General features: G+C 49.0%; 1 protein-coding gene and 1 pseudogene across 8 annotated transcripts in view; both read left to right on the plus strand.

The window, feature by feature from the left end:
- Positions 1–4,578: 4,578 nt before the first annotated feature.
- LOC105308280 lies at positions 4,579–5,580 on the plus strand (annotated as a pseudogene).
- A 3,387-nt stretch (positions 5,581–8,967) lies between these two features.
- Positions 8,968–11,872, plus strand: part of DENND6B (DENN domain containing 6B) — a 13,925-nt gene continuing 11,020 nt past the window's right edge. For 4 of the 8 annotated variants that reach the window (XM_011384152.2, XM_023525445.1, XM_011384154.2 and 1 more), the window contains exon 1: positions 8,968–9,579. In XM_011384152.2, coding sequence (XP_011382454.1) covers positions 9,418–9,579 — 162 coding nt within the window. In that variant the 5' untranslated portion in view covers positions 8,968–9,417. Of the gene's footprint in view, positions 9,580–10,660; positions 10,713–11,872 lie in introns of all 8 variants that reach the window. The other 4 variants (XM_023525448.1, XM_023525449.1, XM_023525447.1 and 1 more) reach the window with 4 other exon arrangements.

The following is an 11,872-nucleotide window of genomic DNA, read 5'->3' on the forward strand; positions in this document are numbered from 1 at the left end:
TGCGCGCCGGAGGCACCAGCTTCAGGCTGCCGGACTTCCCCGCGTCCTGCTTCTGGGGCTCCAGCTTCCCCAGCAGCCCCTCGCGGGCTTGATAGTAGAATGCCTCTCTCTGAACACCTGTCCCCAACACCTCGCAGGGCAGATCTCTGACAGGTTTCGTAGGGTGAACTTCCACGAGGCGGGGTTAAAAAAACATCGGCTTACAAACCGAGACGAGAAGCGCCCTGCAAGCAGAGGCCCCTCTCCGCAGAGGCTGGGGTGCTGTGGATTGAGCTGCAAAACCGGGTTTCAGGGCCAGGAGGTCCCTTCCTGACGAAGTTTAACATCGGGCCAACTGCGAAAGAGAAACGCTTACAGGTCCGTTATCGCAGAGCAGGCAAAGAGAGGAGGATTTGGAGCTGAGGCCATAAGTGGAAAATGGCAGAGTCCAATTCTCTGGACGGTCAGCGTGGGTACGCACCTTTTCAAACATACCTGAACTTCCACACAACAATAAAACAATCTATGTTTTCACCTAATGAGATACATCCATCCTTGCTGCAAGTGAAGACGTTCTCACTCTTTCCCCAAAATGAGCATATGCGCAGGCCCAAGAGTCATTATGTTCGTTGTTGGCTACATTAATTACTTCTCAAATTCTGTCACTGTTTCACTTAATATTCTCTTATTCTCTTATCTTAAAACTAAATAAAGTTAACTTCTGACAACTTGCATATATTTAAAAAATGGAGAGAGAAGAAAATGGTTTGTATATGCAAATAAACACATTATAACATGCAGAGCTACCACAATTCCTGTTTCTGTAATTGGACACAAGACGTGGGCTCCTTAAAAGATTTCCCTTCCAAACTGCCTTGTAGGGTACACGAAATGCCTAAAACAAAGCCAAGCTGAATTCAATATTTCTGACACAGAAGGACCAAATAAAATTAATTCTGTCATTAAGAATACCAAGTGCAAAATTATTCACCAACAAATATAAAATGCATGCTGCCTCTGGAGTGCCATTGGAGCAGAAAGAAGGGCCCTATTCTCTTCCAGAGCCCCCACAGTGTGGCAGGGCACAGGCCAGGGCATCAGAAGACCACTGCTCTATCAACCAAAGAGGGCACACAGGGAGAGCCACAGCTGGGTGCACCATAACCGAATTCCTGCATGTCACAGACAGAGAAAAATAACCCATCATGCGAAGGAGAACGATGATGCATTCACTGGCTGGCTTCTCATCAAAGATGATGGAGGCCAGAAGGCAGTAAAATGGCATATTTAAAGTTCAGGAAAAAAAATAAAATCTGTCAATGAAAAAAATTCTATACCCAGCAATACTATCCTTCAAAAATGAAGTTGAAAAATAATGAAGGTGAGATAAAGACATCCCCAAACAGAACAGAAACACCATTGCTAGCAGATCCAACTTACCAGAAATGTCAAAGGGAGTTCTTCAAGCCGAAAGGAAATAACAGAAGGTCACTCAAATCAACAGGAATAAAGGAAGAATGAAATTCAACAATACCTATTCATGATAAATACTCTCAACAAACTAGGAACAAATGGAAATTTCCCCAACTTCATAAAACATAGCTAGGAAAATCTATAGCTAAAATTAAATCTAATGGAGAAAGATCTAATGCTTTCCCACTAAAATCAGAACCAAGGCAAGGATGTCTGCTTTCACCACTTGAATTCTAGTGTAGGATTCCACATGTAAGGAGCCTGGAAGTCGCCACTCCACCCTAACGAGTAAGAGGCGGAAAGGTCAGCAGCTCAGGCAGAAAGGTCAGCAGCTCTTCTAGGATCTGTAAGAGAAGGGGGCGCACAGAGCAGACCGTTGCTCCCAAGACTGGAAAGAAACACGGGCAGGTGAACACAAGTCATCACAGCTCCCGGAGCCGAGACTTGGGGACAGAAACCCCCAGGGCACCTGTAAGTGGTTCAGAGTGGACAAGTCTGAGAGTTAAAAACTCCAGGGGATCAGCCATGAGGGGGGCCCGCAGTACCGTGACACTCACCTCCAGGAACACGACCAGGTTCCTGCGGGGAGCATCAGAGGGGAGCCCCTCTGCGGGAAGAGGAGCCGTTTTAGGTGCCCAGAGCCCTGTGTCCTTAACCAGCCTGCCCTCGGGAGGGAGCGTCGGCCAGAGCCCAGCCCGCTGGGGAATCATCGGAGCCCCCAGCCCCGCCCAGGAAGGGGAACCCCCAGCTCCAGCCCCTCCAGTCACCCGTTCCAGCGAAAGGGGAGAAGAGAACGGAGAAGCACGCGTGGAGCCAGGGAGCAGGGCGCGGGCTCGCTGAAGACTGAGCCGGGTGGTGGGACCACGGAGCCCCCCGCCCCACGCCTGACGCCACGTCACCAGGGTTAGTCACTGCGGCTCCTTCCGCCTGGTACTCCACGTCCGGCTATCAGGAAAGATGACAAGGCACAGCGCACAGTTTGAAGAGACAGAGCCGGCATCAGAAGCAGACGTGGCAGGGATGCTGGAGTTGTCACACGGGACTCTGATGAGCGAGGGCTGTAGGGTGACGCAGGCAGCATGCCAGAACACACGAGCGTGTGAGCGGAGGGCGGGAACCCTCAGAAAGAACCAGAAACAGACGCTAGACACGGAAACACTGCCGCGGAAACGGAGAATGCCTTTCGCGGGCTCATCGGTGGACGGAACACGGCTCGGGAAAGACCTCCGAGCTAGAGGGTGTGTCAGCAGAATCATCGGAAACCGAAAAGCGAAGAGAACAAATACCACGAAAAACAAAGAATATCCAAGACTGTGGGACATACAAAAGGTGTGACATACACGTAATAGGAACACCAGGAGGAGAAGAAAGACAGACAGGAACAGAAGGAATATTTGAAATGATTCTGCATAGTACTAAAGGATCTAGCTGCACAATAAGGCAAGGAAAACATTAAAGTCACACAGATGAGAAAGGGAGAAGCAAAATTGTCTCTATGCACAGATGACATGATCACGTGTTTGGAAAATCCTAAGGAATTCACCAAAAAAAAAATCTACTATAAATAAAACTAGTTAAGGTCACAGAATATGATATCAATATACAAACAACAGTTATATTTCTATATACCAGCAACAAACAATCTGAAAATGGAATTAAGGAAAAAATTCCATTTACGACTGTATAAAAAAAATACTTAAGAAAATATAACAAATCAGTGCGTACAGAAGAGTCAATGCAGTGGGCCGATGGCTTATCCTTCAAAAAACCCTGCCTACAAAGTTAGTCCTTGGCTGTCACCTGGAAACCTGACTTCAGAGGGGTTGCCACCATTCCCGGAAGTGACCAGAGTGGCTCATGATGCCTACGCTGTTCGTACAAACGATATGATTTATGCTCAACATCTGCTTTCTCCCTGGTTGCCTGAAATTTTGGCAGGCATCAGGCAGAGACAGCCTATCTGACCAGCTGGTAGTGGGTGGCCCCTCTCAAAACACATATCCACCCAAAACCTGTGAATGTGGCCTTCTTTGGAAAAAGGGTCTTTGCAAGCGCAATCAATTTAGAATCTTGAGATAGAACATCCTGGATTGGAGGGGGGGCCTCAATCCAATGACAAGTATCCTTCTGAGAAAGCGGAGAGCACACGGAGGAGAAGCTGATGGAAAGACGGAACGCCAAGGACAAGAAAGGCAGGGGAGAGGCCTGGGACGGATTCTCCCTCAGAACCTCAGAAGGAACCGCCCTGCTGACTCCTGGCCTCCCAGACAGCAAGAGAATGAATGTCTGTTGTTTTAAGCCACCTGGTTTGTATCAATTTGTTACAGCAGCCTTAGGAAAGAAATACAAAGTTCTGATAAATATCTGGGTGCTGAGTCTGCAATGAACTTCCCTGGCCAGCAACATTTCACACTCAGTCACAACTTTCTGGGACAATTAAGCGCCTCCCACGTGATCCGAGGCAGAGCAGCCCCTGTGAGAGCTGGTGCCCGGTCTCCCCAGACTTTGCCCCATGAGCCTTTCTCCTTTGTTGACTTTACTTTGTAACCTTTTACTGAAACAAACTGTAGCCATAAGAATGACTACATGCCTCCTCCTATGAGCCCTCCTAACAAATCATCAAACCCGGGGGTAGTCTTGCAATTCCCATGCAATAAAGACTACGAAAATAATTGCTGAGAAAAATTAGAGAAGACCTAAATAGATGGAGAGGCACGCCACGTTCATGAACTAGAAGACTCAATGTTGTTAAGATGGAGGTTCTCCCCAAACTGATCATATAGGTTCAGCGCAATACCTGGGAGTATTTCAGCAGGTGGTCCTATTTTGTTTCAGTAGAAATGGACAAGCTAATACTAAAATTTATATAGAAATGCAAAGAGCCAAGATAGCCAAAACAATTTTGAAAAAGAACAAAGTCGGAGGACTCACACTACTTGATTTTGAAACGTACTGTAGAGGCAGAGCAATCAAGACCGCATGGAGTTGGCATAAGGACAGGTATACAGGTCGATGGGACAGAATGGAGGAAATAAACTCACAAACACGATCAACTGATTTTTTTATGAAGGTGCTGAGTCAGTTCAACAGGGAATCAATCTCGCTTTTTCTGTGTCCAGCACAGCCATGGCTCGTGGGCTCAAAAAGCAACTGAAGTGCATAGCAGCGCCAAAGCATCAGATGCTGGATAAACTGACAGGTGTGTTTGCTCTGCGTCCACCTATCGGTCCCCACAAGCTGAGAAAGTGTCTCCCTCTCATCATGCTCTTAAGGAACAGACTGAAGTATGCGCTAACAGGAGATGAAGTGAAAAAGACCTCGGTGTAGCGGTTTATCGAGATCGATGGTGAGGTCTGGACTGACGTGACCTACCCTGCTGACTTTATGGATGTCATCGGCATTGACAAGACCAGACAGAATTTCCTTCTGGTCTATGACACCCAAGATCGCTTTGCTATTGATCGGATGACACCTGAGAAGGCCAAGTTCAAATCGTGCAAAGTGAGAAAGATCTTTGTGGGCACAAAAGGAATCCCTCATCTGGTGACTCATGATGCTCGCTACCCCGACCCCCTCATCGAAGTGAACGGCACCATTCAGATCGACATCATTTGATTTAGAGACCGGCAAAATTACTGATTTCATCAAGTTTGACACTGGTACCCTGGGTATGGTGACTAGAGGTGCAAACATGGGAAGAATTGGTGTGATCACCAACAGAGAGAGACATCCTGGCTCTTTTGATGTGGTTCATGTGAAAGATGCCGATGAGAACAGCTTTGTCACCCGGCTCTCCAACGTTTTTGTTATTGGCAAAGGCAACAAACCATGGATTTCTCTTCCCCGTGGCAGGGGGATCCGCCTCACCATTGCTGAAGAGAGAGACAAGAGACTGGCAGCCAAGCAGAGCAGCGGGTGAAGTGACCTCTAGGTGACATGATTGGAAAAGTCTTTGTAACTAATTAAAGCTAAACATAGCGTGATTAATTGCCAAAAATAAATAGGGGCTCGATTTCTTTTTAAGTGAATGATATTGGAAAAATTGGATATCTATAAGCAAAAAAAAAAAAAAAAAAGATAATTTAAACCCTTAACTTCACACCATATAGAAGATTAATTCAAAATGTGAGAGCTGAGACACTCTAGAAGAAACATAGGGGAAATCATTTGAGTTAGGAAAAGATTTCTTAGATACGACATCAATACATGAGAGAAAAAAATTGATAAATTAGACTCCATCAAAATTAAAAACTTTTACTCTTCAAAAGATGCTGTTAGGAAAAATAAAAGGCAAACCACAGCTGGAAAAAATAATTTCAAATCGTATAAATGATAAAGGACTTGATCCTAAAAAACATATTTTTAAAAACTCTTACAACTCTGTGATAAGACGAACAACCCAATTTAAAAATGGGCAAAGATTTAAATGAGCATTTCACCAAAGAAGATAATACAAACTATATATGAGCATGTGAAAGATGCTCAACACCATTAATCATCAGGGAAATGCTAAATTTACCGACATAAGATACTACCACAACCCCTTGGATGGCCATAAATAAAAAGTCTGACAACAGCCAGTGTGGGTGATGCTGTGAAGAAAATGGAATCTTCCTCACTGCTAGTGAAAATGAAAAATGGCTTGACAATTTCTTAAAAAGTTGAACATAAGCTTATACCATACAGCCCAACACTTTCAATCTTAGGTATTTACCCAAGAGAAATTAAAACACGGATCCACACAAAGACTTGCATACAGATGTATGTAGCAGCATTTTTTGTAAGAGGCAAAAACTGGAAACAATCCAAATGTTTATCAGTTGGTGAATGGATAAAGAAATTGTCATATACCTAGACAATGGAAGACTATTCATAAAAAAAGAAACAAACTACTGATATAGGCAACATGGATACACCTCAACAATATTATGCTGGGTGTAAGAAACCAGACAGAAAAAGATTACATATTAGTTTCCTAGTGTTGATGTAACAAATTGCCACAAACTTAGTGGCTTAAAACAACACACACTTATTATCTCACAGTTCTAGAAGTCGGAAATCTGTAATGAGTCTTCTGTGGCTGAAATCAAAGTGTGAGGAGGCCCCAGGGGACAATCTGTTTCCTTGCCTGTTCCAGCTTCTGGAGGCGCCTGCCTTCCTTGGCTCATGATCCCTTCCTCCATCTTGAAAGCCAGCAGCATGGCATCTTCCAATTTCTCTCTGATTCTGCATCCAAATTGCCTTCTCAGACTCATACTCCCGCCTCTCTTGAAAGGACCCTTACAGTAGGCCCACTGGGATAATCTAGGATGACCTATCTCAAGATCTTTAATTTAATCATATGTGCAAAGTCCCTTTTACCACACATAAGGTGACATCTACACAGGTTCTGGGGATTAGGGTGTGGACATCTTTGGAGTGATTATTCAGCCTACCACTTGTGCAACCCATTTATATAGAAATTCTGAGAAAACACAAAATTGCAGAGACAGAATGCAGGTCAGTAGGTGCCTGGACTGTGAGTATGAGCAGGGAGTGACCGAAGGAGGCACAAAGGAGTGTTGCGGGGTTACTACAGGTCACTGATTTTTGGATGCACACTTTTTTCCACAATTTAACACCTGAAATCAGGATACATCTTACAATTGATGGCATGCAATAAGCTCATGAAAAAATGCTCAACATCATTATCAGGGAAATTCAGATGAAAACCACAATTAGATATCACTACCTACCCACTAGACTGGCTAAAATTAGGAACATTGGCAACACCAAATGTTGCCAAAGGTGTGGTGCAAACAGAAATACGCCGCTGTTGGTGGGAATAAAAAAAAAGGCATGGTTCCTTTAAGAAAAAGTCTGGTGGCTTCTTTTAAAAGCTAAATATGTATCTCTATGACTATTGCTATGACTCAGCAATTCAGTTCCTAGGTGCTTATCCAAGAGAAATAAAAACGTACCTCCACAGAGTCTTGTACAGGAATCTTCTTAGCAGGTTTTTTTTTTTTTTTTTGGTCATAACTAAAAACTGGAAAGAGCCCAGATGTCCATCAACAGAAGAATGACCAAACGAGTTGCGGTCTGTTCACAATGTAGCAGAGCACAGAGCAGGAAGAAAGGAAGAATTCATGAAATATACCACAAAATGGATCTCAAAAACTTTGTGGGTGAAGAAGCCAGACACAAAAGACTATATATTGTACAATTCAATTTTTATGAAGTGCTAGAACAGAGTAATCTATGGCGCAAAGGATCAGAATACTGGGATGTGGATATGGAAAGTGACGACAGAGGCATAAAAAGAACTTTCTGGGGTGATGTTTATGTCCCATATCTTGCTATAGGGCACAGTCGTGTCTATTTAAGAGTCATGTACTCCTCTATATATGTTTTACCCCATGCCCCCAAAAGAAAAAAAGACTAAAAACAAATTAATGATACACACACTTAAGTATTTAGAGGTGAGGGCATTCATGTCCGCAACTGTCTTTGGAATTGACCTAAAAATAAGACGGACTGAGGGATGGATAAAGGACAGATATAGAGATAAGGCATAAGACATTAATTAACAAAGTATTAATTATTGATGTATTTTCTAGGTCGTAGGTAATGCGTGGTCATGGAACAGCTCATTTATTTTTTGAACATTTCGTAATAGAATTTTTAAAAAATTTCATTGCTCATCATTGTGTAATTAATGGCAGTTTCTTTACCTCGGTGATTTATAAAATAATGGTATCTTAAATTCAACGGCAAGGATCACGACTTAGTGGATCCCGGAATACTCCTATGTCTCTCATTTCCCAGACTCCCTTGAAGTTAGATCGGGACCATATGACTAGTTTTGGCCCCTGGGCTGTAAGCAGAAGTGACGTATATGTCACTTGGAGGCCAGGGCAATTAACAGCTAGCAGGCCTCATTGATCTCTTTCTCATTGCCAGCGACCTCGGCGGCCATGTGAGGTACAGCAGTGAGGCAGGGCCACCGGACTCTCCGACCAGCCCGCTCACGAGTGAAAGGGCCGATGACGACGGAGGCTGTCACTCCAGCCTAGCCTAGCCTGACTAACTTTGAAGTGGGGAGCTTTCATTAAAAACAAAACCAGAAAATCAAAGCATATGTCACGTCTGTTAGATTACTGTCTCGGCTCCGAACTCGCCCTTCTGCGCCCGGTTGTGACACCGGTGGGGCCACGCTTCTCCACCGCGTTGGGAATGGCCGAAGTGGCTCGCACCGTATGCACGCGTTATGCCTGGTTTCCGCAGGAACGCCGGGGACCGCGCGCGGGCAAGGCGGCGCCATGGCGCACAAAAGAGGGGCGAGAGTGCGGACCCCAGAGGCGGAGGAACGGGCGTGGGCGCATCCGCCCGCACTGACGACCAGGTCGTGGTTGACAACGACGCCCGGTGTGCAGACACGAACCCAAGACGTGGAACCTCTGCGGGACGCACACCAGAGGCCCCCCGAGAAAGGGAGACGCGGAGACGCGGAATCGCTGGGATCAGTGTCTGATGGCTGGTGGAACGGGAGCTCCGTAACGATGACATTCTGTTAGGACAGCGGGCCGGGCAGGGCTCCGCCAGCCCCCGGTCCTCGCCGCGGCCCTGCTCGACCTCCAGTCTGTTCGCTCGGCGACCCGAGCCCCGACCGCTGCCTGACCCGACTTCCCGGCCCCACAAGGCCCCGCCGGAAGTCCCGCCTCCGGGCTCTGGGCCGCTCTGGCCCGCACGCGTCCTTCTCACTGGTGGCCTCGGCTCCTCTGCGCTGCACTGCGCTCCTCCGGCCGCCAGGGGATAGGGAGGCCACGGAAGGGCCGCTCTGGTCCGCGACGGTCGCTCGACTGCTCCGCGGCCAGTCCCGAAGTGCTCCCCGGCCACAGCCTCCGGGCCGTTCCCTCGGCAACGCCTCCGGGCCGTTCCCCCGGCAACGCGCTGCGGGCCGCCGCCGCCGCCGCCGCCGCCGCCATGGATGCGCTGTCCCGCGCTGAGCCTCGCCGGGCACGCGGCCGCCTCGGCGCGCAGTCCGCTGAGGCACGGGCTCCAGCGGTGCCCTGGGCGCGCTTCTCGGCCTGGCTGGAGTGCGTATGCGTGGTCACCTTCGACCTGGAGCTGGGCCAGGCGCTGGAGGTGAGCCCGGCGGGGCGCGGTGGCCGGAATGAGTTGTCGGGTGGGGAGCGCTGGGCAGGCGCGCGGGGGGCGGTTGCGAGCTCCCTGCACATGAGGTACATTCGGGCAGACACCCCAGGGGGCCCGTCTCTCCTACGAAACCCTACGCCTGTCACCTCCTGAAAGGTGCTCTCTGCAGCAAAGGAAAGAAAAGGCCTGTCACGGTGGCCTCTATGCTCTGGAGGAGATGAGAGCCCTGCACTTTGCGCAACCAAAGAGATGCTCTCGATCTTCCTCGGTAAAAACCTGTCTAGTCTCCCCGCTTTTCCCACACTAGCTGTGGCACCTTCTCCCCTCCGTTGCTCCAGCCAGAATCCTAGGGGGTCGCCCTTGACTCCTTCTCTTCATCAACTCTCCATGCCATCCTTGGACAAGGCTGAAGTTCCACTGGCAACAAGGATCTCAGACCCACACGCTCTGCTGCTGTGCCGCTGCTGTGCCGCTCCTGTCTCCTAAAGCCCAGCTTTGCGGCTCTCCTGCTTCCCGTTCAGAAATCTCTCAACACCGCTTTATGCACTCAGAATCGGATCCAGAGCCCTGCGGGTCACCTTCCAGCCATCCCGTCATCTTCCTCTACGCCAGCCGCACCTCGCTCCCTGGGCCTGGGGTGTTCCCACTGCCTGCAAGGCTCCTCCCTGCCCCCACCCACACGGGCAGCTTCTCTTCCTTGGGTGTAGGTGACTCTGGAGGGATGTTTCCGCAGGCCTGTCAGGGTGGCCTCTATGCCCTGAAGGCCGTGACACAGACCAGGGAGCTGACCAGTGCAGGAGAGGCTGGAGGTCCTTAACCATATTGTCAGAGGGACCTTGTGAGAGCCAGGGAGCCGGTGTACCCTGTGACTGCCATTGGCCAGATGAGGCTGCACAGCCACCGTAGAAGCCGCTTCAGTGTCTGGATGAGGGACATTTTGAGGCCTTGCTGAGCTCTAAGAGGCCGTGGGAAGCCCAAGACAGAAAGGGCTGACACTTAGTGAGGACTCTTGGGTCTTGGCACTGTGCCCGGTTCCGTGGCAGTCCCATTCCACCATACTCATCCCCACCAGGCGTGCGTTATGGTGACAGCCCCACTCGATGGAGAGGCCCGAGCACAGAGAGGTGAGGTGATTTGCCTAATATCACAGAGCCCACATTCTTACTGTCGCCCATAAAATCACAAGAGAAGATAAAAGATTCTTCTGTTTCCTTAAAGTATTCTCATGTGTGATTTTCTAGAACTTAACTGTTCAGAAAGCTAATTCTACACAAGTAGTGTGGAAGGATCCATGTGCTTTGGGCTTCTGAGTCATTGTTGAGGACGCACAGCTTGGGGATTGGGTCGGAGACCCAGGGCCCCCCCGGGTCATCAAGTCTGTGCAGAAACTGGGCTGCAGGTCCATCCAGAGCTCGATCACAGAGCCCTCATCAGGTTTGCCTCTTGTCTTTTCTCCCTCCCCTGGAAATCGTGGGGAAGATCAGTGGTCACCCCAGCTGGACCCACAGGCTTTCACAGAGCACCTGCCCCATCCTCACTTAGTCCCACCGCAGCCGGGCCAAGCGCTGAAAGGCCCAGGCACTGCTGGTGCCGGGACACGGGCCGAAGAGCGAGGGGCCACTTCCGGGAGCTCCATGAATGGAAGCAGCTCAGAGGAAGGAATGGGGCTTGGCCAATCTCGGAGGATGGGAAGGCCGTAGCTGGACAGGGAGTGGGGGCTATTTCAGGTGACCCCTCCCCACGAAAAACCAGCGAACGCAAAGGCAAGGTGCTGTCGTTACTCACTCAGTAAATCAAGTATTGAACAGCTGCCACCAGCCAGGCCCTGCAGTACCGGTGCTGGACACGAGGACACGGAGTTAAACAAGAAGACCAGCTCTCCAGGGCTCATACTCGGTGCCTGAGACACAGAGAGGTGCGTCAGGACCCCATCGCACACCAGTGTGTGGGGGTCCCACACTCGTGGGCGTACCAAAGCCTGCGGGCAGCGCGTGGCCGGGACAGGCCTCTGCAGACCAGCTGAGAAAAGGCCTGAGGCCACCAGCTCCACTCGCAGAACCCCACCTCTCACACCGCAGCGCAGCGAGCCGGGGAGTGAGCTGCAGCCGAGGTCCCAGAGAACCCCTCCCTGCAGCTCCCACTCTGCTCTGCCTCAGGAACCTAACCTTACATCTCAAAAATTACCGGGACCTCAAAGAGCTCTTTCGTGGCTCTCAATGTTCACTAGAAACTAAAACTAAGAAATTTCAAAAATATTTATCAACCCATTGTAAGAAACAATACC

This window comes from Pteropus vampyrus, unplaced genomic scaffold, assembly GCF_000151845.1.
Source record: "Pteropus vampyrus isolate Shadow unplaced genomic scaffold, Pvam_2.0 Scaffold563, whole genome shotgun sequence".
In the NCBI taxonomy this organism is placed as follows: Eukaryota; Metazoa; Chordata; class Mammalia; order Chiroptera; family Pteropodidae; genus Pteropus; species Pteropus vampyrus.